The sequence below is a fragment of the Oncorhynchus mykiss genome, chromosome 14, assembly GCF_057628025.1.
Source record: "Oncorhynchus mykiss isolate SJ-2025 chromosome 14, ASM5762802v1, whole genome shotgun sequence".
Taxonomy (NCBI): Eukaryota; Metazoa; Chordata; class Actinopteri; order Salmoniformes; family Salmonidae; genus Oncorhynchus; species Oncorhynchus mykiss.
In genome coordinates, this window is record NC_143035.1 from 34,889,930 (window position 1) to 34,915,092 (window position 25,163).

Sequence of the window (25,163 nt, forward strand, 5' to 3'; positions counted from 1 at the left end):
AATATAGCAGTCTAAAGGTAGACTGGGGAATATAGCAGTCTAAAGGTAGACTGGGGAATATAGCAGTCTAAAGGTAGACTGGGGAATATAGCAGACTGGTGAATATAGCAGACTGGTGAATATAGCAGTCTAAAGGCAGACTGGGGAATATAGCAGTCTAAAGGTAGACTGGGGAATATAGCAGTCTAAAGGTAGACTGGGGAATATAGCAGTCTAAAGGTAGACTGGGGAATATAGCAGTCTAAAGGTAGACTGGGGAATATAGCAGTCTAAAGGTAGACTGGGGAATATAGCAGTCTAAAGGTAGACTGGGGAATATAGCAGTCTAAAGGTAGACTGGGGAATATAGCAGTCTAAAGGTAGACTGGGGAATATAGCAGTCTAAAGGTAGACTGGTGAATATAGCAGTCTAAAGGTAGACTGGGGAATATAGCAGTCTAAAGGTAGACTGGGGAATATAGCAGTCTAAAGGTAGACTGGGGAATATAGCAGTCGAAAGGCAGACTGGTGAATATAGCAGTCTAAAGGTAGACTGGTGAATATAGCAGTCTAAAGGCAGACTGGTGAATATAGCAGACTAAAGGTAGACTGGTGAATATAGCAGTCTAAAGGTAGACTGGGGAATATAGCAGTCTAAAGGTAGACTGGTGAATATAGCAGTCTAAAGGCAGACTGGTGAATATAGCAGTCTAAAGGTAGACTGGTGAATATAGCAGTCTAAAGGCAGACTGGTGAATATTGCAGACTAAAGGTAGACTGGTGAATATAGCAGTCTAAAGGTAGACTGGTGAATATAGCAGTCTAAAGGTAGACTGGGGAATATAGCAGTCTAAAGGTAGACTGGTGAATATAGCAGTCTAAAGGCAGACTGGGGAATATAGCAGTCTAAAGGCAGACTGGTGAATATAGCAGTCTAAAGGTAGACTGGTGAATATAGCAGACTAAAGGTAGACTGGGGAATATAGCAGTCTAAAGGTAGACTGGGGAATATAGCAGTCTAAAGGTAGACTGGTGAATATAGCAGACTGGGGAATATAGCAGTCTAAAGGCAGACTGGTGAATATAGCAGACTGGTGAATATAGCAGACTGGTGAATATAGCAGACTGGTGAATATAGCAGACTGGGGAATATAGCAGTCTAAAGGCAGACTGGGGAATATAGCAGTCTAAAGGTAGACTGGGGAATATAGCAGTCTAAAGGTAGACTGGTGAATATAGCAGTCTAAAGGTAGACTGGGGAATATAGCAGACTGGGGAATATAGCAGTCTAAAGGTAGACTGGGGAATATAGCAGACTGGTGAATATAGCAGTCTAAAGGTAGACTGGAGAATATAGCAGTCTAAAGGTAGACTGGGGAATATAGCAGTCTAAAGGTAGACTGGGGAATATAGCAGTCTAAAGGCAGACTGGGGAATATAGCAGACTGGTGAATATAGCAGTCTAAAGGCAGACTGGTGAATATAGCAGTCTAAAGGTAGACTGGGGAATATAGCAGTCTAAAGGTAGACTGGTGAATATAGCAGTCTAAAGGTAGACTGGGGAATATAGCAGTCTAAAGGCAGACTGGGGAATATAGCAGTCTAAAGGCAGACTGGGGAATATAGCAGTCTAAAGGCAGACTGGTGAATATAGCAGTCTAAAGGTAGACTGGGGAATATAGCAGTCTAAAGGTAGACTGGTGAATATAGCAGTCTAAAGGTAGACTGGGGAATATAGCAGTCTAAAGGCAGACTGGGGAATATAGCAGTCTAAAGGCAGACTGGGGAATATAGCAGTCTAAAGGTAGACTGGGGAATATAGCAGTCTAAAGGTAGACTGGGGAATATAGCAGTCTAAAGGTAGACTGGGGAATATAGCAGTCTAAAGGTAGACTGGGGAATATAGCAGTCTAAAGGTAGACTGGTGAATATAGCAGTCTAAAGGTAGACTGGGGAATATAGCAGTCTAAAGGCAGACTGGTGAATATAGTAGTCTAAAGGTAGACTGGGGAATATAGCAGACTAAAGGTAGACTGGGGAATATAGCAGTCTAAAGGTAGACTGGTGAATATAGCAGACTGGTGAATATAGCAGTCTAAAGGTAGACTGGTGAATATAGCAGACTGGGGAATATAGCAGTCTAAAGGCAGACTGGTGAATATAGCAGACTGTTGAATATAGCAGTCTAAAGGTAGACTGGTGAATATAGCAGACTGGGGAATATAGCAGTCTAAAGGCAGACTGGTGAATATAGCAGACTGGTGAATATAGCAGTCTAAAGGTAGACTGGGGAATATAGCAGTCTAAAGGTAGACTGGTGAATATAGCAGACTGGTGAATATAGCAGTCTAAAGGTAGACTGGTGAATATAGCAGACTGGGGAATATAGCAGTCTAAAGGCAGACTGGTGAATATAGCAGACTGGTGAATATAGCAGTCTAAAGGCAGACTGGTGAATATAGCAGACTGGTGAATATAGCAGTCTAAAGGTAGACTGGTGAATATAGCAGACTGGGGAATATAGCAGTCTAAAGGCAGACTGGTGAATATAGCAGACTGGTGAATATAGCAGACTGGTGAATATAGCAGTCTAAAGGTAGACTGGGGAATATAGCAGTCTAAAGGTAGACTGGTGAATATAGCAGTCTAAAGGTAGACTGGTGAATATAGCAGTCTAAAGGTAGACTGGAGAATATAGCAGTCTAAAGGTAGACTGGTGAATATAGCAGTCTAAAGGTAGACTGGAGAATATAGCAGTCTAAAGGTAGACTGGTGAATATAGCAGTCTAAAGGTAGACTGGGGAATATAGCAGTCTAAAGGTAGACTGGGGAATATAGCAGTCTAAAGGTAGACTGGTGAATATAGCAGACTGGTGAATATAGCAGTCTAAAGGTAGACTGGGGAATATAGCAGTCTAAAGGTAGACTGGGGAATATAGCAGTCTAAAGGTAGACTGGGGAATATAGCAGTCGAAAGGCAGACTGGTGAATATAGCAGACTAAAGGTAGACTGGAGAATATAGCAGTCTAAAGGTAGATTGGTGAATATAGCAGTCTAAAGGTAGACTGGGGAATATAGCAGTCTAAAGGTAGACTGGGGAATATAGCAGTCTAAAGGTAGACTGGGGAATATAGCAGTCTAAAGTAATGACCTGTGTGTGCGTGTGTCTTGTCTCCCAGAACCAGCCATCTAAAGCACGGGAAGGAAGGGAACTAAAGGAGGGCAAGAAGAAGGTTCTGGTGAAGAGGAAGCCTCAGCAGGAGGTGACGAAGGAGAGGGAGGACGAGTGTTTCAGCTGTGGGGACGGAGGACAGATTGTGTCCTGTAAAAAGACAGGATGTCCCAAGGTCTACCACGCAGACTGTCTCAACCTGGCCAAGAGACCTGCAGGTGAGTGAAGGGGCGAGAAACCACCTCCCCCATGAAGGCTCTTTGACCCAAAATGGCTGTTATATTATGTGTGATTATGAATGGGACTTGCCTAAGAGGTTGTTGTCTGTAGAGGATTTTGTCCTTAGAATTCATCAGCAAGGGATTTGGACATGTGCAGGGGGGGGACTTCCCACTGGGCACACAGCATCATTTCAACAAGAATAATTTGGTAATATTTGGTTGAGAGGTTGGATCATTGTGATTACCACCGACTGTATATTCACCCACTCAAAAAGACAGCCAAAAGTTAGTTGAATTTCCTATTTGGTATTTTATTAGGATCCCCATTAGCTGTTGCAAAAGCAGTAGCTACTCTTCCTGGGGTCCACACAAAACATGAAACAGGACGTAATACACAACAAGACCAGCTCAAGGACAGAATTACATACATTTCAAACTATCACTATGCTGTCAACCATCTAAAAGTACAATTGAATTCCAATGGAAAAACAATGTCTGGTTTTTGGTTGAGTTGTCACCCAAATGTCTATCATTGCACTTTCAACCATTTAAAAACCCAGAAAAGATCAGATGTATAAATAAACATAAAAGATTATTGTGTTATCACTGTGCTTCATCTAATAGTACAACCAAATGACCTGGATTACAGTTAAGATTGCATTAAAAGTACATAGTGCAGTGACCAACGCTTTTTGGGATTCTGGTCAGTTTACTACAGGTATTGTGACGATCTCCACAGACATGCGATGACCTATGCATGCTACCTGGGACATGCACACCTTTATAAGATTACATAAGAAGATAATAGTTACAGTAATCTTAAAATGTGGCCATGAATGTGTTACTCAGTTGAAGGTAGAATTATTTAATTGTTTTACATTAGCCTTAAAGAGATTCTCCGGTACTTTTGATGACTCTTTAGCCAGTAGTTTTTGAAATTAGCGCCTACGATCCGAAAGTGGACCCCAAACAATTTGCGTACTATGTTTCAAATGTGCAGATATGTGCACCATGTCGTTGTTCTCTCGCTCTACTGTATGTGGGTCTCGCTATCTGTCACTCCAATGGCGAGGGGCTGGAGATAATTGGCTGATACTCGAATTGCTAGGGGCTGGCCCAAGTGAGGGTAAATGTAGGGAAAATGGCACTGCATAGGTTCCAGAAAACAGTTGCATTCAAGCTAAGGATTTCGTAGTTAATTAATAGATTATGCATGTATGAACTACACATTGACACATCCAGCCCAAAGTGTGAGGTTTAAAAAATACTTACCGGAGCATGTCTTTAACTTCAGGCTATACTGTGTTACAAAAGTAGGCCTAATATTAAATTGTGTTTGGTTGTCATCTCAACCAAATATCAACATTTTAAGAAGATGTATCTTCTGCTTGGAATGTTCCATCTGAGCCACAGACTTATCCCATTCTTTTTAACTTTTATTTTTAATTGAGTTGGAGACTTGAATCCAACATATAATTTGTTTACTTGTCGACAAGTTAATAGGCTATTTATTGTATTTCAAAAATTATATTGAAATGTGTTTGGTTGTCAACGCAACCAAATATCAACATTTGAAGGAGGATGTATCTTCTATTTGGATAGTTCCATCTGTACCACAGACTTAGTCTGGTTTAATTATTTAATCAGATTTTCGGTTGACATGGAGATCGGAATCCAACATTTCAACTGTTAATTTGTAGACGAACTGGAACTACAGCCAGACTAAGTCAGTGGCACAGATGGAAAAATCTAAGCAGAAGACGGTGCAATTGGAAATGATTTAGACCCCTTGATTTTTTCCACATTTCGTGATGTTACAGCCTTATTCTAAAATGTATTAAATAAATAGAAATCCTCAATCTACACACAATACCCCATAATGACATCACAATACCCCATAATGACATCACAATACCCCATAATGACATCACAATGCCCCATAATGACAAAGCAAAAACAGTGCAATGTATTACAAGTAAAAAACTGAAGTATTTAGATCCTCTCAAGCTCAGCCTCGAGTCTTCTTGGGTATGATGCTACAGGTTTGGCACACCTGTATTTGGGGAGTTTCTCCCATTCTTCTCTGCAGATCCTCTCAAGCTGTGTCAGGTTGGATGGGGAGCATTGCTGCACAGCTATTTTCAGGTCTCTCCAGAGATGTTAGATCGATTTCAAGTTCGGGCTCTGGCTGGGCCACTGGAGGACATTCAGAGAATTGTTCTGACGCCACTCCCGCATTGTCTTAGCTGTGTGCTTAGGGTCGTTGTCCTGTTGGAAGGTAAACCTTCGCCACAGTCTGAGGTCATGAGCACTCTGGAGCAGGTTTTCATCAACGATCTCTGTACTTTGCTCAGTTTATCTTCCCTCAATCCTGACTAGTCTCCCAGTCCCTGCTGCTGAAAAACATACCCACAGAATGATGCTGCCACCACCATCCTTCACCGTAGTGATGGTGATAGGTTTCCTGCAGACGTGACACTTGGCATTTAGGACAAGCGTTTCATCAGACCAGAGAATCTTGTTTCTCATGGTCTGAGAGTCGTTTAGGTGCCTTTTGGGAAACTCCAAGCGGGCTGTCATATGCCTTTTACTGAGGAGTGGCTTCCGTCTGGCCAGTCTACCATAAAGGCCTGGTTGGTGGAGTGTTGCAGAGAAAGAGTTCTCCCATCTCCACAGAGGAACTCTGGAGCTCTGTCACAGTGACCATCGGGTTCTTGGTCACCTTCCTAACCAAGGCCCTTCTCCCCTGATTGCTTAGTTTGGCCGGCGGCCAGGTCTAGGAAGAGTCTTGGGGGTTCCAAACATCTTCCATTTAAGAATGATGGAGGCCACTGTGTTTTTGGGGACCTTCAATGCTGCAGACATTTTTTGGTACCCTTCTCCAGATCTGTGCCTCGACACAATCCTGTCTTGGAGCTCTAAGGACAATTCCTTCAACTTCATGGCTTGGTTATGGCTCTGACATGCACTGTCAACTGTGGGCCTTATATGGAGAGGTAAGTGCCTTTCCAAATCATGTCCAATCAATTGAATTTACCACAGGTGGACTCCAATCAAGTTGTCGAAACATCTCAAGGATGATCAATGGAAACAGGATGCACCTGAGCTCAATTTCGAGTCTCATAGCAAAGGGTCTGAATATGTATGTAAATAAGGTATTTCATTTTAATTTGATTTATACAGTTGCTAAATAAAACAACTGTTTTTGCTTTGTCGTTATAGGGTATTGTGTGTAGATGAATTTAATACATTGTAGAATAAGGCTGTAATATTTTCCAAATGCACTGTACATCTCCTTCAAATGTTGATATTTGGTTCCGTTGACAACCAAACACAATTCACCATCACTAAATATCATGACATATTAAATCAACCAGGGCTTGAAACACCATGCCTTTTCTATTGTCTATTTTTAGTTGAATCCTTGGTTGAATTTAAACCAGGTCTGTTGATGACTTCCCTAATGCTATACAGTCCTAAATAGTATCATTGAGGATATAGTGATAATGGTCACATTTAATTTGCTCTGTTAACCCTACCGTTTGGAATAACTTCAATAGCAACAGTGAATCTATTTAGTTTTTAAGTGGAGATCTTTCTAAGATCATTCTCACGATAGCACATTGGTAATAGTCAGTGACAAACAACATAGCTGGGTTTGGTTAAAACCCTGGATGAGAAACCAAAAGGAGGCTGTAGATAAAACAATTCTCCAGTAGGAGGTGCTGCCGGGCCTATAGTTTTTTTTTCTTTGGATAGTTGATATAACGTTGAAGAGCTGACGTTGTTTTAAAAGGTACAAATTCAACATATTTTATACAAGGTTTGTCTATGTTGAAATGTGGTTACCATGATGACATAATCCTGTGGATGAAATGTCACCCTGAAAACAACATTTTTCATTGACTACTTTTTTCAAATCCAATGTATTTTCTGCGTAGATTCCACGTCACAATACGCTAATAAATTACGCTGAAACAATGTTGATTCAACCAGATTGTGTCCAGTGGGTTAGATTGATTTAGTACATCGGAGAAGGAAAGAAATTGTAGTACTAGTTTTAGCTTTTGTTCAAACCTCAAAGCTGGAGTTTCCTGAAGGAGTGTAAGGATCTGTACTACATGAATGTGTCTGGTGATCTCTGCTGTAGCAGTGATTCTGTGTCTGTATTCTAAGGCCGTTGGGAGTGTCCCTGGCACCAGTGTGACGTCTGCGGTCATGAGGCAGCCTCCTTCTGTGAGATGTGTCCCAGCTCCTTCTGCACTCAGCACCGTGAGGGCTTGCTCTTCATCTCTAAGATAGACGGGCGGCTCGCCTGCAACGATCACGACCCCTGTGGACCCGAGCCCCTGGAACCAGGGGAGATCAGGGAGTACGTACCTCCTGGGGGCATGCCTCTCCCCCACCTCCTCACCCACCCCCAGGGTCAGGTCCCACCCAGGCCTGGTTCCACCACTGCTGGTTCTATCTCCTCCACAGTTGCCCCAGGCCTGGCCCAGGACTCGCTACTGCCCCCTACAGGGAGCCTGTTCCTCAACACCTCTCAGACCTCCAACACTTTCTCGTACGGACCCCCTAGCAGTCCCTACATGTCTGATAGTCAAATACTGCACTTCTCCCCTCCTTCTCCCCCCTCCTCCTACAAGGACGAGAAAGAGGAGGAGGATGGAGAGCTGGAAGACGGACAGGTGGGTGGGATAGAAGAGGACGCGGAGGAGGAAGAAGGAGAGGAGGAAGAGGAGGAGGATGAGGAAGGCGAGGACGAGGAGGAAGAAGAGGCAATGGAGGTATTTGAGGATGAGGAGGAAGAAGATGAGCAGTATGAGGGCGGACTAGGAGAAGAGGAGGAGGAAGGGGGAGATGTGTATGATACCTGGGGGGACTACATGGAGGAGGAGCCAGACGATGAGGGGGAGGTAGAGGGAGAGGAGGAGGAGTGGGGGAGGGTGGAGGATGAAGAGAAATGAACTCGGTTTTCATCCCTCCCCCTTGTCTTCCATTCCTTCTTAGATTTATCCATCTCTACGAAAATACTGTTTCTAGCTCTCATCTCACTAGAGTGACATTCAGATGGACAGACAATGAGAGACAGAGAGAGAAAGACAGAGAGAGAGAGATTGTCCTGGTGGTACCAAGTGAAATACGAAGCTGCCTTTGTGTTCATACTGCATAGTCTTCCTATCCCCAGCACAGCACAGCATAGCACAGTGTGGACTGGACTAACGCTGTGTAAGGGATAGGAAGTGGTGCTAATGGGCTGGGAGGACTGCTCTGGTCAGCCTCTGGTCCTTCCGTTGATATGTTATTAGTGTCTGCTCTGGTCAGCCTCTGGTCCTTCTGTTGATATGTTATTAGTGTCTGCTCTGGTCAGCCTCTGGTCCTTCTGTTGATATGTTATTAGTGTCTGGTGCTGTTTTTCTTCCTCTCAAAAAAGTTGTTTACATTTCTGTTCTTGCTTTTTTTTTTTTACAATTGGAAAACAAAACAGGATGGGCAACCTCACTCAGCCACACCCTGCCTAGACCGGCCATGTTGCAAAATACAAATACATGTTATTCAGTCATTTCATCCACACTGCTTACACATGGCAACTAACCTCTTTGATTCCTAACTCTAAAATAGAACTTGGTTATATTTGAGACACTCGATGCGCTCTAAGTCCCACATCTCTCATATCCTTTTTGGTTTTCATGAAGATACAACCCAACATGGTTGCTTGAAAGGAGAAACCTGGAGATATTAATCAAAGACAGCTAGGTTTCCCTTTTTTTATCTGTGGATTATTGGTTGGAATGGAGCGACACACAGCTAACAATGGGACCACATGCATGGGCTCCCGAGTGGTGCAGCGGTCTAAGGCACTGCATCTCAGTGCTAGAGGCGTCACTACAGACACCCTGGTTCCGATCCAGTCTGTATTACATCCAGCCGTGATTGGGAGTCCCATAGGGCGGCGCACAATTGGCCCAGCATCGTCCGGGTTCGGCCGGTGTAGGCCATCATTGTAAATAAGAATTTGTTCTTAACTGACTTGCCGAGTTAAATAAAGGTTAAATGTTTTATTTTTTTTAACAAAATGATCAGGTAAAATAACAACCCACTGTTCATCTCCCAGGACAAACCGCTAACAACAGCTATCTAGCTTATTGTTCATGAATGTTTCATGTGTGTTTCAACCTGGCCCCAAATCAATATAGTTGGATCACAGTTGGTTTTGTTATTTTAACCTGTGTGTCATGGCGTCTAGTTCGAATAGACAAAATCAACACGCGCAGGGTCAGTGTAGCCATGGTGTTAGATTTAGGAGCTCGACCAGTTATCAAGAATAATCAACGATATGCTCTCAATGATCACTGATTTTAAAAAGCCGTAACCAACTACTGGTTTGGACTTATAACATTGTTACAAATCAACCCAATGTTGAAATCTAAAGTGCATCTCTTGTGAACGGTGAAGAAAACCCTTTTTGTCTACTGCAAAAGATTGTTGATAAAACTCTCAAAATCCCTGATTTTTAAGATCACAGATTGTTTGTTCATCACATTAAGATGTTTATGGCTGGACAAACAAACATTCCAAGAGTTCAGAACATCACTCCTGTTAGTTGTGCGCACATCAATGTTTTGACCTTCATTTATGGCTTGTGTTACTGTTCCATCCACAGAATTAGAAGGAAATGAAACACATTCTAGTTCTATGATTCCATCATTAAAGGTCATTCAACAGTCACATCTGGTAGGAGAATGTCTATTGTCTGTTTGGGAGATGACACAGTGTATATTGTGAGTGAAAGTGATGTATGTTTGAGTGCACGCACGTGTCTGCTGTTATAGAATCAAGCAATACTAGTCATGTATTAACTCATGGCCTAAAGAACAGTGCTTTTAGACTTTTTAAAGTAGAGTTTTATACCTCTGAATTGAGTGTTGTGGTGCTGTAAACATTTTAACAAAAAACCCTTAGTATAGACTCTTCATCGCCTGGCTGGAAGGCTGGTTGCTTGCATCACTAAAAGTCAGTTAACTGAAGAGCCAAGCAGAATGTCTCATGTTCTCTGTCATAACTAATGTTGATTCATCGGGCAGCTTTTCCAACAGGGTGGTTTATCCATCACTCTGAAGCTGTGACGTGTCCTGAAACATCTGTACATTTTTAGAAAGGTTGTTCTGAGACCTTCAGTTCATAACTTTTGTGTAATGTTCTGCTGTATATGTTCTGCATTCAAACATGTAGCAGCACACTTCCAACGCACAAAACACACGGGTCCATTTTATTTGGTTGCTGGTTATGGTTAAATTCCATGAAATAACAAACCTTCCCATGAGTCTCATCCAACGTTTTTGAAATGAGGACAATTTGCTACATTTTCATGAATTTTAGAATTGGTTAAATTGATGTTTAGAATTTTAATGTCAACTATGAGAATCACTGGACAATTGGCCTTACAATATCTAATATTCAGCCTTCTAAAACAATCAATTGGGTCCAACACATATCAACTAAATGAGAAAATGATGTACTGAATTCCCAAACAGAAGCACTACCATTTTTACATGGCTTGCCCATCAATGTGTCAACAACAAATCTTTCTGCCTCACCCTTGACCATCTGGGGCAGATAAATAGATGTTTGTTTTTTTGTTGGCTAGTTTTGTATTTCTCAAACCAATATTATCTTTTTTTCTAATGTTTTTATTTTTTTTCCATTGTGTGTTTTGTGATGATGTTTATGCCAACAGGTCTACTTCGAAGAGTTCTCTGGCCCCTCCTGTTTTTTTTAGAGAGAACTGAAACACAACCATAGATTTTCTGAAGAAACGGGGGGATATGTTTATTGATGCCATATAGAGAAGACTCATGAACTGAACTGAACTGTACTGTACTCCTTTGTGTATAATAAATATTATAAGTAAAGTTTTACAATAGAAAATGTTGTTCTTGTCATTTTTCTAAATCACTCACTAGTTGTCCACTTTTTAAAGAATATTTACTTATTACCTTATTTTATAATGATTATGAAATGAATCAAAGGAGACGTGTCATAAACGTTCCACTCGGTGGCGAACAAGTCATGGTCATACAACTGGCTCAGCGCAACGATGATAGATATACTGACAAGATGCAGATCTCTCCGCCCTAACAATGGGAGTCGTTGTAAATGAAGCGACAGGACGTGCTGTCTAGCTCCCGCCTATCCTTTCTTTGTATTGGTGGAAACATCTCATTTTAATGCATATTTTAGAATTCGATTAAGGTTGTTGACGTCAACCGCATGTATTCAATTGGGAGAAATGCTATGCTACTATAGCCTCATATCATGAATATGTATAGCCATCTGGGGACAACGCCGAAATAAAGCGTGTTTTTCTCAAAGTTGCCGGGATGTCTCGTGTTCTACTTACATCGGTACAATCGTAAAAACTTTTTTTTTAAATAGGAAACTTCTATTCGATCAAATCAAATTTATTTATATATCCCTTCGTACATCAGCTGATATCTCAAAGTGCTGTACAGAAACCCAGCCTAAAACCCCAAAGAGCAAGCAATGCAGGTGTAGAAGAACGTGGCTACGAAAAACTCCCTAGAAAGGCCAAAACCTAGGAAGAAACCTAGAGAGGAACCAGGCTATGTGGGGTGGCCAGTCCTCTTCTGGCTGTGCCGGGTGGAGATTATAACAGAACATGGCCAAGATGTTCAAATGTTCATAAATGACCAGTATGGTCAAATAATAATAATCACAGGCAGAACAGTTGAAACTGGAGCAGCAGCACAGCCAGGTGGACTGGGGACAGCAAGGAGTCATCATGCCAGGTAGTCCTGAGGCATGGTCCTAGGGCTCAGGTCCTCTGAGAGAGAGAAAAGAAAGAAAGAGAGAATTAGAGAGAGCATACTTAAATTCACACAGGACACCAGATAGGACAGGAGCAGTACTCCAGATATAACAAACTGACCCTAGCCCCCCGACACATAAACTACTGCCGCATAAATACTGGAGGCTGAGACAGGAGGGGTCAGGAGACACTGGCCCCATCCGATGATACCCCCAGACAGGGCCAAACAGGAAGGATATAACCCCACCCACTTTGCCAAAGCAAAGCCCCTACACCACTAGAGGGATATCTTCAATCACCAACTTACCATCCTGAGACAAGGCCGAGTATAGCCCACAAAGATCTCCGCCACGGCCAACCCAGACAGGAAGATCACATCAACCCACTCAAGTGACGCACCCCTCCTAGGGACGGTATGAAAGAGCCCTAGTAAGCCAGTGACTCAGCCCCTGTAATAGGGTTAGAGGCAGAGAATCCCAGTGGAAAGAGGGGAACCGGCCAGGCAGAGGTAGCAGCACAGCCAGGCAAGGGCGGTTCGTTGCTCCAGAGCCTTTCCGTTCACCTTCACACTCCTGGGCCAGACTACACTCAATCATATGACCCACTGAAGAGATGAGTCTTCAGTAAAGACTTAAAGGTTGAGACCGAGTTTGCGTCTCTCACATGGGTAGGCAGAACATTCCATAAAAATTGAGCTCTATAGGAGAAAGCCCTGCCTCCATCTGTTTGCTTAGAAATTCTAGGGACAATTAGGAGGCCTGCGTCTTGTAAATAAGGCTTTCATTTTTTTGATGACCAAATTCGACCTCAATACAAAACTCCTTCCTTGGTCGGCGAAAAAATGCCAGCTGCTGGAGAGAGACCGATTTTCGACCGTGGGCCTCTCTTTTTTTATTTTTTTTAAACGTTTTATTTTTAAACATTTTTTATTTTTTTTATTATTTTTTTGAAATAATAATAATAATAAATGTATTTTATTCATAATACAAAAATCAACTTACATTGCTACATTTTTATTTTACTAGGCAAGTCAGTTAAGAACAAATTCTTATTTTCAATGACGGCCTAGGAACAGTGGGTTCAGGGGCAGAACGACAGATACCTTGTCAGCTCGGTAACCTTTCGGTTACTAGTCCAACGCTCTAACCACTAGGCTACCCTGCCGCCCTACATCAAACATGTCTAGCAAACTAAACACAGGTATTAACAATGCTCAAGCATACAACAAATATAAATAAAATACAAAAAATAAACAATTGAAGTGCAATTATATTCACTCTGAAAATATCTTATTATAATGATTCATGAAGATGTTATTCTTTTTGTTATTCACTAGGGTTAGTGTTTTAATAAGATAATTAAATTCAATCAGAAAAATTGGTAATTTTGGTATAGAATTTTGGAATTTTTGTTTGTGTATAAAGTATTTGGCAACAATAATTAAAAAATTAACAATAATTTCATAACATATTATATATTTTATGTTAAAATTATAGGCAGTGTTCATAATGGTAAACAAGTACTTTGCAAGATTTTCCCAAAATTCGGACACAGATTTACATTCAAAGAACAAGTGAGACAGATTCTCACCTTCTTTTTCACAGAAAACGCAGATATCATCAATAGCCACAAATTTGGAAATCATAGAATCTCTTTTCCTCTTCCGCTCTGCCAGTACATGACGTTACTTCCGGGTTTGTGAAATGGCGACGTTCATGTTGTAAACACAAGTCGAAAGCCACGATTCCAGTCTACGTCTCTAAACTTATCTAATTTTGGTGATCCTGTCAAGGTAAGCGAAACATGCATTTAATCAGAGTGAGTTGTATGGTCTATATTTTGTCAGACCAACGTCGCTTACTTGAATTATGCATAGGGATGCACCAAAGTTAGCTAACCAGCCTGCCAGCGTGTTGAAAACCTTTGTTTTTGTCAGTAACTTAAAGCCAGCTAGCTACACCATCAGCCACATACCCCTACAGAAATATGCAGCATTTTATGAAAGCCACGTATTCGTTTAATAGTAGCTAAGTGACTGATCCAGCTTTGTGTCGTGTGCACTCCCAGCCAGTGACCCCATCACCGTAATCATGCCAGAGGAAGAAGAGGCAGCGACGGCTGCGACCAGCGCCGATGGGGTGGTGGGTCTGGAAGAACCCAAGAAGATGACCAGAGAGGATTGGAGGAAGAAGAAGGAGTTAGAGGAGCAGAGAAAACTGGGAAATGCTCCTGCTGAGGTAGATGAAGAGGGAAAGTAAGTCAAATTAGCTGGACCAGTTCACATCAGAGTGGGGCAGGCAAACAGCCAGAATAATAATTCAATGCATGCAAGCAACCTGTGACAAGATGTGAAAATCCTCCATGTTTTCCAGTCCTTTGGGCTAGCTAGTCACACCATTCCGCACAGAAGAAACCAGTGGGCCCGTGGGTTCTCCTTTTGTGGAAGCATAGTGTGCTGACTAATTGTTCTTCCTCTTGTTTCCAGGGACATCAACCCTCACATTCCCCAGTACATCTCCTCAGTGCCCTGGTACATCGACCCCTCTAAGAGACCAACCTTAAAGCACCAGAGGCCTCAGGAGGAGAGGCAACAACAGTTCTCCTCCATCGAGGAGTGGTACAAGAGAGGGGTGCAAGAGGTGAGCAGATTCAGTGTTGTAATTCAGCTGTCTTCCATTGTAAAGCCTGAACTACAATAAATACTGTTGTGCATGTAACAATTAAAGCCACGAGCTGAGTTAAGGCATAATTCAGTTGTCTTCCTTTCTAAATATTTAAATGTATGCCTGATCCCTGACCCTGTATCTGTCTGCAGAAAGCCATCAGCACCAAGTTCAGGAAGGGAGCTTGTGATAACTGCGGTGCCATGACACACAAGAAGAAGGACTGCTTGGAGGTGCTTACCACATTTAGTTTTATTGTCTGCAACCCAAGTGGCATCCTATTGCCTTTATAAAAGTAGTGTACAAAATAGGGAATAGGGTGCTGTTTGGATGTAGCCAGAGTATTATGTGCTTGGTTTGGAATCAATGATGATGCTCCACATCGGATTAACTGACTATCTACCTATCCATATATCTATTCATTCATCCATCCCTACCCTTACCCCTTTTCAGCGGCCCAGAAAGGTGGGGGCAAAGTTCACAGGTAACGGCATGGCCCCCGACGAACACAGCCAGATCTCTCTGGATCTGGACTACGATGGGAAGAGGGACCGCTGGAACGGCTACGACCCTGAGGATCACATGCGTATTGTGGAGGAGTACGCCAAAGTAGACCAGGCCAAACAAACACTGAAATCTCAGAAACTCCATGAGGAGTTGGCTTCAGGGAAACTCACGGACCAAGCAGTAAGCCATCAGATTTTCTCACATAGCTGTGTTGAATACCACTGATTATTCTACACACTAAATATGTTGCTGAAGACTGCAAATACTGCATTAAATATTGGTCATTGGCACATTATTCAAAATTAAATAAAATGCATTTGGTTGGTTGGTTAATATCAGTCTAGTAGGTAAATGCATGCTATATGCTTGGCAGTTTTCTGGTGGTGTGTGTTTATCTACTCTCCTCTGTTTTCCTGTAGAGCTCCTCAAGAAAGTGGGATGATGGCGAACGCACACAGGAGCAAAACAGTGAGGATGAAGATGAAGATAAGTACGCTGATGACATCGACATGCCGGGACAGAACTTTGACTCCAAGAGACGAATCACAGTCAGAAACCTGCGTATCAGAGAAGATATCGCTAAGGTGAGGTCCAGTCATAACTGTTGAAGGTGTTTTGTGAGCCTCGCTACATTGGGCATCTCAATTTGTTCTTCCCCTCATCACCCGTAGAAGTTACACATTTGTAATTATGACAAGTTTTAATGAAGAAGTATTTGTTAACTTATGCGTTTGTGTACTTTGCGCCCCGTAGTACTTGAGAAATCTGGATCCAGACTCGGCTTACTACGACCCCAAGACTCGAGCCATGAGAGAGAACCCCTACCAGAACACTGGCATGGTTCCTGAAGAGTAGGTTACGGTTCCTTTAACTATAGTGCTGAGCGACTAACCAACATGTAGGTTATTTTATCAGTTTAAAAGAAATTGACAAAAGTTGGTTAAACTATTTGAATACCATTTAGTTATTTTGTGTGTTGAGGTCAATGTGATGATGACTTGGAATGAAATAATAAAGTCTTCAAATAAAATGTAATATACACAACAACTCTGGGGGCTCCTGAGTGGCGCAGGGGTCTAGAGGCGTCACTACAGCCCTGGTTTGATTCCAGGCTGTATCACAACCGGCCGTGTTTGGAAGTCCCATAGGGCGGCGCACAATTGGCCCAGCGTCATTTTGGGTTTGGCCGGAGTAGGCCGTCGTTGTAAATAAGAATTTGTTCTTAACTGACTTGCCGAGTTAATTAAGGTTTACTAAAATATTAAAGTTTTTTTTTTTGTGAGTAAATGATGGTTAAATAAGTGATAAGCAGTAATGAGCAGTCAGTACCATCAGGGGACTTTATTATGTGTTGTTACAGCATTAAACCCACATAATGCATAGTGCATTTCATGTGAGAAATGAAAAGCCGGGATTGTTGTTTAATAATCGAAACCGAACCGACCTTAACAAGCACTAATCTCTCAGCGCTATTTAGCTAATGACCTCCCATGAGGAAAAACCCCTATTAGAACACTAGTATGGTGTCTGAACAAAGGGTCACTATTCCTTTAACTAACAGTCTGTCATGAATCTCTAATTCCATATCATGAGTCTTATGTTATGTTATGATTTTGTAATTACATGTTCAAAATCACTAAAGACGTGTCATGAACGCTGAAGTGAAAATGCTTATCTTTTCTTTCACTGTGTCTTTTTGGGATGTGTCTGAAGGAATGCTTTGTCCTCACTGAGAGATCTCCTAACTGTCTTCCCTAAATGTCTGTGTCGTGTTTATTTGGCAGTGTGGGGTTCGCAGGAGACAACTTTGTCCGTTACTCTGGAGACACCGTCACCATGGCACAGACACAGCGTGAGTCACACAGTCTCTCTTTCCTGCCAACAACCCAACGGGGTTTTCTCTCTGGGTTTCTAAACGCAGAGACCCAACATCGCAAGATGTCCGGGAACGCTTGCGAAGCGTACTCGGCAGACCAAGGGGGAAAATTCTTCCTAACTTGTTAATTTTCTCGATTTCTAAAGGCACAACATAGGCTTGAGCCAATGTCTTAAAGGGATACTTCCCGAATTTTGGCAACCTAGCCCTTTATCTACTTCCCCAGAGTCAGATGAACTTGTTGGTACCATTTGTTTTTTATTATCTGTGACCAGTATGAAGGAAGTCTAGAGGTAGTTTCGACAGCCAATGTTAACTAGCGTCATGCTAGCTGTTCCCGTAGACATCCAGTCATTGAGCTAACGCTAGTTAGCAACTTCAAACTGCACGTATAGACAAAAATGGTATCCGCACGTTCATCTGACTCTAGGGAAGTACCGGTAGATAAAGGGCTTCATTGCACAAATCCTGAATTATCCCTTTAAGTAACTGAACATGTTTTTAATCCCACCTCGTCAGTGACAAACTGACACATTTAAATTTTTTGTCAAAAATGAAGTTATATCGAGGTATTTCTATTGGACAACCAGCTTCTACATACACTATATATGCAAAAGTATGCGGACACCCCTTAAAACATGTGAATTCGTCTATTTCAGCCACACCCGTTGCTGACAGGTGTATAACATTCAGCACACAGCCAAGCAATCTCCATAGACAAACATTGACAATAGAATGGTTTTACTGAAGAGCCGTCAGAGGATGCCACATTTCCAACAAGTCAGTTCGTCAAATTTCTGCCCTGCTCGAGCTGCCCCGGTCAACTGTAAGTGCTGTTATTATGAAGTGGAAACGTCTAGGAGCAACAACGGCTCAGCCTTGAAGTGGTAGGCCACACGAGCTCACAGAACGGGACCGCAGAGTGCTGAAGCATGTAACATGTAAAAAATAGTCTGTCCTTGGTTGCAATACTTACTACTGAGTTCCAAACTGCCTCTGGAAGCAACGTCAGCACGAGAACTGTTCGTCGGGAGCTTCATGAAATGGGTTTCCATGGCCGAGTAACAGCACACAAGCCTAAGATCACCATGCGCAAGCCAAGCATCGAGTGGTGTAAAGCTCACCGACGTTGGACTCTGGAGCAGTGGAAATGCGTTCCAACATCTAGTGGAAAGCCTTCCCAGAAGAGTGGAGGCTATTATAGCAGCAAAGGGGGGGGACCAACTCCATTTGAATGCCAGTGATTTTGGAATGAGATGTTTCGACAAGCAGGTGTCCACATACTTTTGGTCATCCAGTGTATATTCATATTAAACCCTATTTGTTCATATTCTCCCAGGTGATTTCCCCACTTCTCATTTATTAGGCTCATAAAACGGTATCCTTAGAGAGAGCATCCTAATGCCAATATTCTTCATAGTTAGTCTAGCAAAGGGATTGTATTGAACTAAACATACTTCCTCTCATCTCGTCTCCTCCACCTCTCCAGTCTTTGCGTGGGAGGCCTATGATAAGGGCTCTGAGGTGCACCTCCAGGCCGACCCCACCAAGCTGGAGCTGCTGCACCAGTCCTTCAAGGTCAAGAAGGAGGATTTCAAGGACAAACAGAAGGAGACGATCCTGGATAAGGTACAGAATAAATACACTGCACTCCATCCTCACCAGCCTCATTTTCAATGAAGATAAACTGCATACAGAACGTTGTAAAGCCCATAAAAGTGTCATCAATGTAATAAACATGATTTCAAGATTTCAAATCCTACTGTCCATTTTTGAAACTAAGTACTCCTTTAACTGGGAAATGTACAAATATTGAATTTCAATTCCAAAGATTAAATGTTTTTACAATTCCAACTCAAACAGTCCAAACAAGTCTAATTCAATTCTATAACTTAAAGATAGTTGAAATTCAAATTGAATTCCAATGTAAATTATTCACTTTGAGTGAATTAAATTGGAATTTCAAATTAAATTGGAATTGACCCCAACCCTGTCATACATTAGTTAATGATATAACTGTTTCATTCTTGTTTGTTTGTTGATGGTCCCATTGAATAACTGTTACTCCTGTGTGTTCTGACTGTTACTCCTGTGTGTTCTGACTGTTACTCCTGTGTGTTTTGACTGTTACTCCTGTGTGTTTTGACTGTTACTCCTGTGTGTTCTGACTGTTACTCCTGTGTGTTCTGACTGTTACTCCTGTGTGTGTGTTCTGACTGTTACTCCTGTGTGTTCTGACTGTTACTCCTGTGTGTTCTGACTGTTACTCCTGTGTGTGTGTTCTGACTGTTACTCCTGTGTGTGTGTTCTGACTGTTACTCCTGTGTGTGTGTTCTGACTGTTACTCCTGTGTGTTCTGTTCTGACTGTTACTCCTGTGTGTTCTGTTCTGACTGTTACTCCTGTGTGTTCTGTTCTGACTGTTACTCCTGTGTGTTTCTGTGTGTGTGTCTCAGTACGGGGGTGAGGAGCACCTGGATGCCCCCCCCAGAGAGCTGTTGCTGGCCCAGACTGAGGACTACGTGGAGTACAGTCGACACGGTGCCGTGCTGAAGGGACAGGAGAAGGCCGTGGCACGCTCCAAATACGAAGAGGACGTACTCATTCAGAACCACGCGGTGAGGCGTCCAGAACCGACTAAACCCGTAGAGATGAGCACAGTCAGAACGGTCTCCGGTTAGACGGGAACCTTTTGGAGAGCTGCCCCCTCGTGGAGGAGCACAGTCAGAACGGTCTCCGGTTAGACAGGAGTGTTCTTGAACAGCCCCCTCGTGGAGGAGTGCTGGTGTTTTTAGAATGACTTTGTCAGACAATAACAATTGGAGTGTTTGAGAACTGTGCCGACTAAAAAAAAGAGTAAAGGACAGTATTAAGGTGGCATCTATTCAGATGTGCATATGTAACAGTATAGCTTCCGCCCCGACCTGGGCTCGAACCAGGGACCCTCTGCACACATCAACAACTGACACCCACGAAGCATCGTTACTCATCGCTCCACAAAAGCCCACGGCCCTTACAGAGCAAAGGGGAACAACTACTTCAAGGTCTCAGAGCGAGTGACGTCGGCGATTTTGAAACGCTATTAGTGTGCACTACCGCTAACTAGCTAGCCATTTCACATCGGTTACACACACTTAACAGGGGTTTTTGCTTTGCAGTGTATCTGGGGGTCGTACTGGAGAGAAGGCTGCTGGGGCTTCAAGTGCTGCCACTCCATGGTCAAACAGAGCTACTGCACCGGAGAGGCTGGCATCAAAACTACGGTCAGTGTTCTACTAATCATCAGTCATGTTTGAGCCTTTGGGTCATGTGATTTCCGTAGTCTTTTTCAGTAGTTTTTTTCCCCCCGGATGAGATGATTGACAGGTATCTCCCCCTATAGAGCTCCTCGGCCTGTGTTCCGTTTGAGGAGGGACTTGAGCAGGAGGAAGAGGAGGAGCCTAAGACTCTACTGGAGATGCACAGGGAGAAGCTTAAAGATAAGAAGAAGAAGAAGAAGAAGCAGAAGAAGAAAAAGCACGGCTCAGACAGCAGCGACTCTGAGGAAGATGAGGAGAAGAAGAAACAGAAACTGAACAAGGTGAACTTTGACTTCATTGCTTTGATGTACATGTCAGTTCCCTTTGCCTATGTGTACACCTACCTGACTATATCTCACCCCCCTACCTCCCCCTCTCATCCCCCTCTCTCCCCAGGCCCTGGCTGCAGAGGACATGCGTCTGAAGCAGGTAGAGGAGATGATGAAAGTGGATGAGAGGAAGAGGAAGTACAACAGCTTGCAGGAGATCAAGGAGCCCACAGAGGAGGAGATGGAGGCCTTCAGGATGAAACGCTCCAGGGAAGACGACCCCATGGCAAACTTCCTGGAGCTGGGGCAGTGATGAGAGGGATAGTGACAACCCCATACTCTACGCTCGCCCCTACCTACAGTATACCATCTCCTCCCACCCCTGTGCCCCTTCTCCTCCCACCCCTGTACCCTCTCCTATACCCCTACCCCTTGTACCCCTCTCCTCCTACCTCTACCCTATCCTCTCCTCCTACCTCTACCCCTACCCTCTCCTATACCCCTCTCCTCATTCCTCTACCCTCGCCTGTACCCCTACCCTCCTACCTCTACCCTATCCTCTCCTATACCCCTACCCTCTCCTCCTACCTCTACCCCTACCCTCTCCTCATTCCTCTACCCTCGCCTGTACCCCTACCCTCTCCTCCTACCTCTACCCTATCCTATACCCCTACCCTCTCCTCCTACCTCTACCCTATCCTCTCCTCCTACCTCTACCCCTACCCTCTCCTATACCCCTCTCCTCATTCCTCTACCCTCGCCTGTACCCCTAACCTCTCCTCCTACCTCTACCCTATCCTCTCCTATACCCCTACCCTCTCCTCCTACCTCTACCCCTACCCTATCCTCTCCTATACCCCTACCCTCTCCTCCTACCTCTACCCTATCCTCTCCTCATTCCTCTACCCTCGCCTGTACCCCTACCCTCTCCTCCTACCTCTACCCCTACCCTCTCCTCCTACCTCTACCCCTGCCCTCTCCTCCTATCACACTCTGGAACCCAACCTCCTGTTCTTTGCTTAATGTTCTTACTCTTCAAGATCATGGTTGTCTTTTTATTATTAAGTCTGTCAATGTGGTAGAATGTTATTTTCTTTCATATTTGTACCTTTAGAATGCATTGTGAACTTTCAGACGACCGTTTATCCAATAAAAAGCATGACTTCCCTTGGTTCTCTTTTACGGGCATGAAACACTAGCACAGGATGCCGCGCGGTTGAAACACAGTTTCCCATTCATTTCAATGGAAGGAACGCGGAGAGGGCGGTGCGAAGGTGGCGAAAAAGATACAACTTTTACCAACTTTGTGAAAATCACCAGCGGCGACCGCTAGGCGATGACCAATCATAGCGAGTGATTCCCATGATGAATTTGAAGCCGTGCGACCCAAGGCTGGAGACTTTCTTCAGGGAAGATGGCTGACAAAAATACTAGGATGGAAGCAAATGTAAGTGATTATAAGGTCATAACAAATCATGCAAAAAATGTACAGTTGATAAGAATATGTTAATGTAGAGACAAACGATTATGCATCTTTTTTAATCATGAAGTTAATTTACGAAAATCGCGATTTAGCAAGCTAGCTGACTAGCTAACATTAGCTGGCCTGCTTTATGGGTGTTGTGACATGAGTATGAAGATGTAATTCTGGTTGTTTTAATGTTTTAGGGACTCTTGAAACAACCAGCAAACCAGGCTGTCGTCTTGTAAAACAGTGGATGTAAATAATCTAGCTAGCTAAACTATTTACTGCAAATTGAATGTACAATTTTGTAAGCTTGCTTTGTTGAAATTTGCCATGCAATGCAGATAGATGAAATAATGTAGCTACAGTCGTGGCCAAAAGTTTTGAGAATGACACAAATATTAATTTCCACAAAGTTTGCTGCTTCAGTGTTTTTATATATTTGTCAGATGTTACTATGGAATACTGAAGTATAATTACAAGCATTTCATAAGGGTCAACGGCTTTTATTGACAATTACATGAAGTTGATGCAAAGAGTCAATATTTGCGGTGTTGACCCTTATTTTTCAAGACCTCTGCAATCCGCCCTGGCATGCTGTCAATTAACTTCAGGGCCACACTGATGGCAGCCCATTCTTGCATAATCAATGCTTGGAGTTGGTCAGAATTTGTGGGTTTTTGTTTGTCCACCCGCCTCTTGAGGATTGACCACAAGTTCTCAATGGGATTAAGGTCTGGGGAGTTTCCTGACCATGGACCCAAAATATCTATGTTTTGTTCCCCAAGCCACTTAGTTATCACTTTTGCCTTAGCAAGGTGCTCCATTATGCTGGAAAAGGCATTGTTCATCACCAAACTGTTCCTGGATGGTTGGGAGAAGTTCCTCTCGGAGGATGTGTTGGTACCATTCTTTATTCGTGGCTGTGTTCTTGGGCAAAATTGTGAGTGAGCCCACTCCCTTGGCTGAGAAGCAACCCCACACATGAATGGTCTCAGGATGCTTTACTGTTGGCATGACACAGGACTGATGGTAGCGCTCAACTTGTCTTCTCCGGACAAGCGTTTTTCCGAATGCCCCAAACAATTGGAAAGGGGATTCATCAGAGAAAATGACTTCACCCCAGTCCTCAGCTGTCCAATCCCTGTACCTTTTGCAGAATATCAGTCTGTCCCTGATGTTTTTCCTGGAGAGAAGTGGCTTCTTTGCTGCCCTCCTTGACACCAGGCCATCCTCCAAAAGTCTTTGCCTCACTGTGCATGCAGATGCACTCAGACCTGCCTGCTGCCATTCCTGAGCAAGCTCTGTACTGGTGGTGCCCTGATCCCGCAGCTGAATCAACTTTAGGAGACGGTCCTGGCACTTGCTGGACTTTCTTGGGCGCCCTGAAGCCTTCTTCACAACAATTGAACCGCTCTCCTTGAAGTTCTTGATGATCCGATAAATGGTTGATTTAGGTGCAATCTTACTGGTATCAATATCCTTGCCTGTGAAGCCCTTTTTGTGCAAAGCAATGACAACGGCACGCATTTCCTTGCAGGTAACCATGGTTGACAGAGGAAGAACAATGATTCCAAGCACCACCCTCCTTTTGAAGCTTCCAGTCTGTTATTCGAACTCAATCAGCATGACAAAGTGATCTCCAGCCTTGTCCTCGTCAACACTCACACCTGTGTTAACGAGAGAATCACTGACATGATGTCAGCTGGTCCTTTTGTGGCAGGGCTGAAATGCAATGGAAATATTTTGGTGGGATTCAGTACATTTGTATGGCAAAGAGGGACTTTGAAATTAATTGCAGGTCATCTGATCACTCTTCATAACATTCTGGAGTATATGCAAATTGTCATCATACAAACTGAGGCAGCAGACTTCGTGAAAATTAATGTGTCATTCTCGAAACCTTTGGCCACGACTGTATGTTCTTGCTTATTGTGCAGTGGAGGATAAAAATACCTGTATGCCCACGGATGTGTAGCTAGCTATCTAGCCAATCTGTGTATGGACCCAAACGTTTGGTATACATATAGGTTCAGAACCTAGCAATGAACCTCAGCTATCATAGCCAGTTGTATCAACTTCAAAACAGTCTGACTGACATTAATGAAGCCTAAGGATTGAGTAGAATATAATATAACTGTGCCAAGGATGCAAATTGTATATACATGTAGTTATTACCATGCATGAGATCCCCACATTGTAGCCTGTACATTTAATATATTCACTGGACATGTACTCTACTCTACCGTGGCAAATAAAAGTGAAGTTAAGGTATGAAAGACTGAGATTATTTTTCAGTCATATCCAATACCAGGAGTATCACATTCCAGTCTTTGTATGATGCTGTGTCTGCATGTATTTATTACAATTATACACTTCAACAGTGTATGTCAACCATTGATGTTCCACATTTTAACTATGCATTAGACTAGAAACATGATTTAACTACTTAAAGGCTGATTTGAAAATCTCATATGGAAATATAATTGAAAACAGTACACTACACTTCCTATGCATCATGTAAATACTCTAAAACTGGTTCATCTCAATATCTAATGCCCTTCATCTGCATTGATCTGATCAACAGGATAGATGTAGTATTAAATCAAATGAGACTTCATTTCAACCAGTAGAGAATGTAAAACGCTTTATTGAAAGTTCATTATCCAAGGGTTATAAATACATAATACATGCATTACAAATATAAGCTGTACTTCAATGCACATCTGTTGTGCATTATAAAAACAGGACGAAATGTGGCGAGAGAGGTGTCAAAGACAAAGGGAAAGAGGTATGAACTTAGGAGCAGGGAAGACAGCATATGACTACTGAACCAATGCAACTCAAATATTTTCTCAGTTCATCACAATGACATAAGTGTC

The 25,163-nt window shown here is 42.9% G+C and overlaps 2 protein-coding genes and 2 long non-coding RNA genes across 6 annotated transcripts in view; 3 read left to right on the top strand and 1 right to left on the bottom strand.

Moving 5' to 3' along the window:
- Positions 1-11,302, top strand: part of LOC110489176 (histone-lysine N-methyltransferase, H3 lysine-36 specific) — a 47,835-nt gene extending 36,533 nt beyond the window's left edge. For both annotated transcript variants that reach the window (XM_036943387.2, XM_036943386.2), the window contains exons 19-20: positions 3,160-3,370; positions 7,550-11,302. In XM_036943387.2, coding sequence (XP_036799282.2) covers positions 3,160-3,370; positions 7,550-8,340 — 1,002 coding nt within the window. In that variant the 3' untranslated portion in view covers positions 8,341-11,302. The remainder of the gene's footprint in view (positions 1-3,159; positions 3,371-7,549) is intronic.
- Positions 11,178-13,858, bottom strand: LOC149978353 (uncharacterized). Of its 2 annotated transcripts, none has more exons than XR_016486372.1 (2): positions 13,794-13,858; positions 11,178-12,218 (listed from the first exon to the last, which is right to left on the bottom strand). It is a non-coding gene; the product is annotated as an uncharacterized LOC149978353 (long non-coding RNA). The 2 variants fall into 2 exon arrangements; XR_016486371.1 differs by lacking the exon at positions 13,794-13,858 and adding an exon at positions 12,511-12,607.
- Positions 13,847-21,983, top strand: LOC110489181 (pre-mRNA-splicing factor SLU7). The gene is made up of 13 exons (XM_036943392.2): positions 13,847-13,995; positions 14,271-14,457; positions 14,689-14,842; positions 15,019-15,099; positions 15,320-15,553; positions 15,793-15,957; positions 16,127-16,224; positions 17,158-17,225; positions 18,739-18,878; positions 19,705-19,866; positions 20,407-20,511; positions 20,631-20,828; positions 20,944-21,983. Exons 2-13 carry the CDS (start codon positions 14,294-14,296, stop codon positions 21,127-21,129), a joined length of 1,755 nt encoding a protein of 584 aa, XP_036799287.1. The 5' UTR covers positions 13,847-13,995; positions 14,271-14,293; the 3' UTR covers positions 21,130-21,983.
- Positions 21,984-22,005: 22 nt separating this feature from the next.
- LOC149978354 (uncharacterized) lies at positions 22,006-24,560 on the top strand. The gene is made up of 2 exons (XR_016486370.1): positions 22,006-22,263; positions 22,485-24,560. It is a non-coding gene; the product is annotated as an uncharacterized LOC149978354 (long non-coding RNA).
- The last annotated feature ends 603 nt before the right edge of the window (positions 24,561-25,163 follow it).

What these genes read in the sequence shown, in the direction of transcription:
- LOC110489181 (XM_036943392.2), top strand. Translation starts at nt 14,294, where the DNA reads ATGCCAGAGGAAGAAGAGGCAGCGACGGCTGCGACCAGCGCCGATGGG. An exon ending in ACAAGAGAGGGGTGCAAGAG is followed by an intron (nt 14,843 to 15,018) that starts GTGAGCAGATTC and finishes ATCTGTCTGCAG; the next exon opens with AAAGCCATCAGCACCAAGTT. An exon ending in AGGCTGGCATCAAAACTACG is followed by an intron (nt 20,512 to 20,630) that starts GTCAGTGTTCTA and finishes CTCCCCCTATAG; the next exon opens with AGCTCCTCGGCCTGTGTTCC.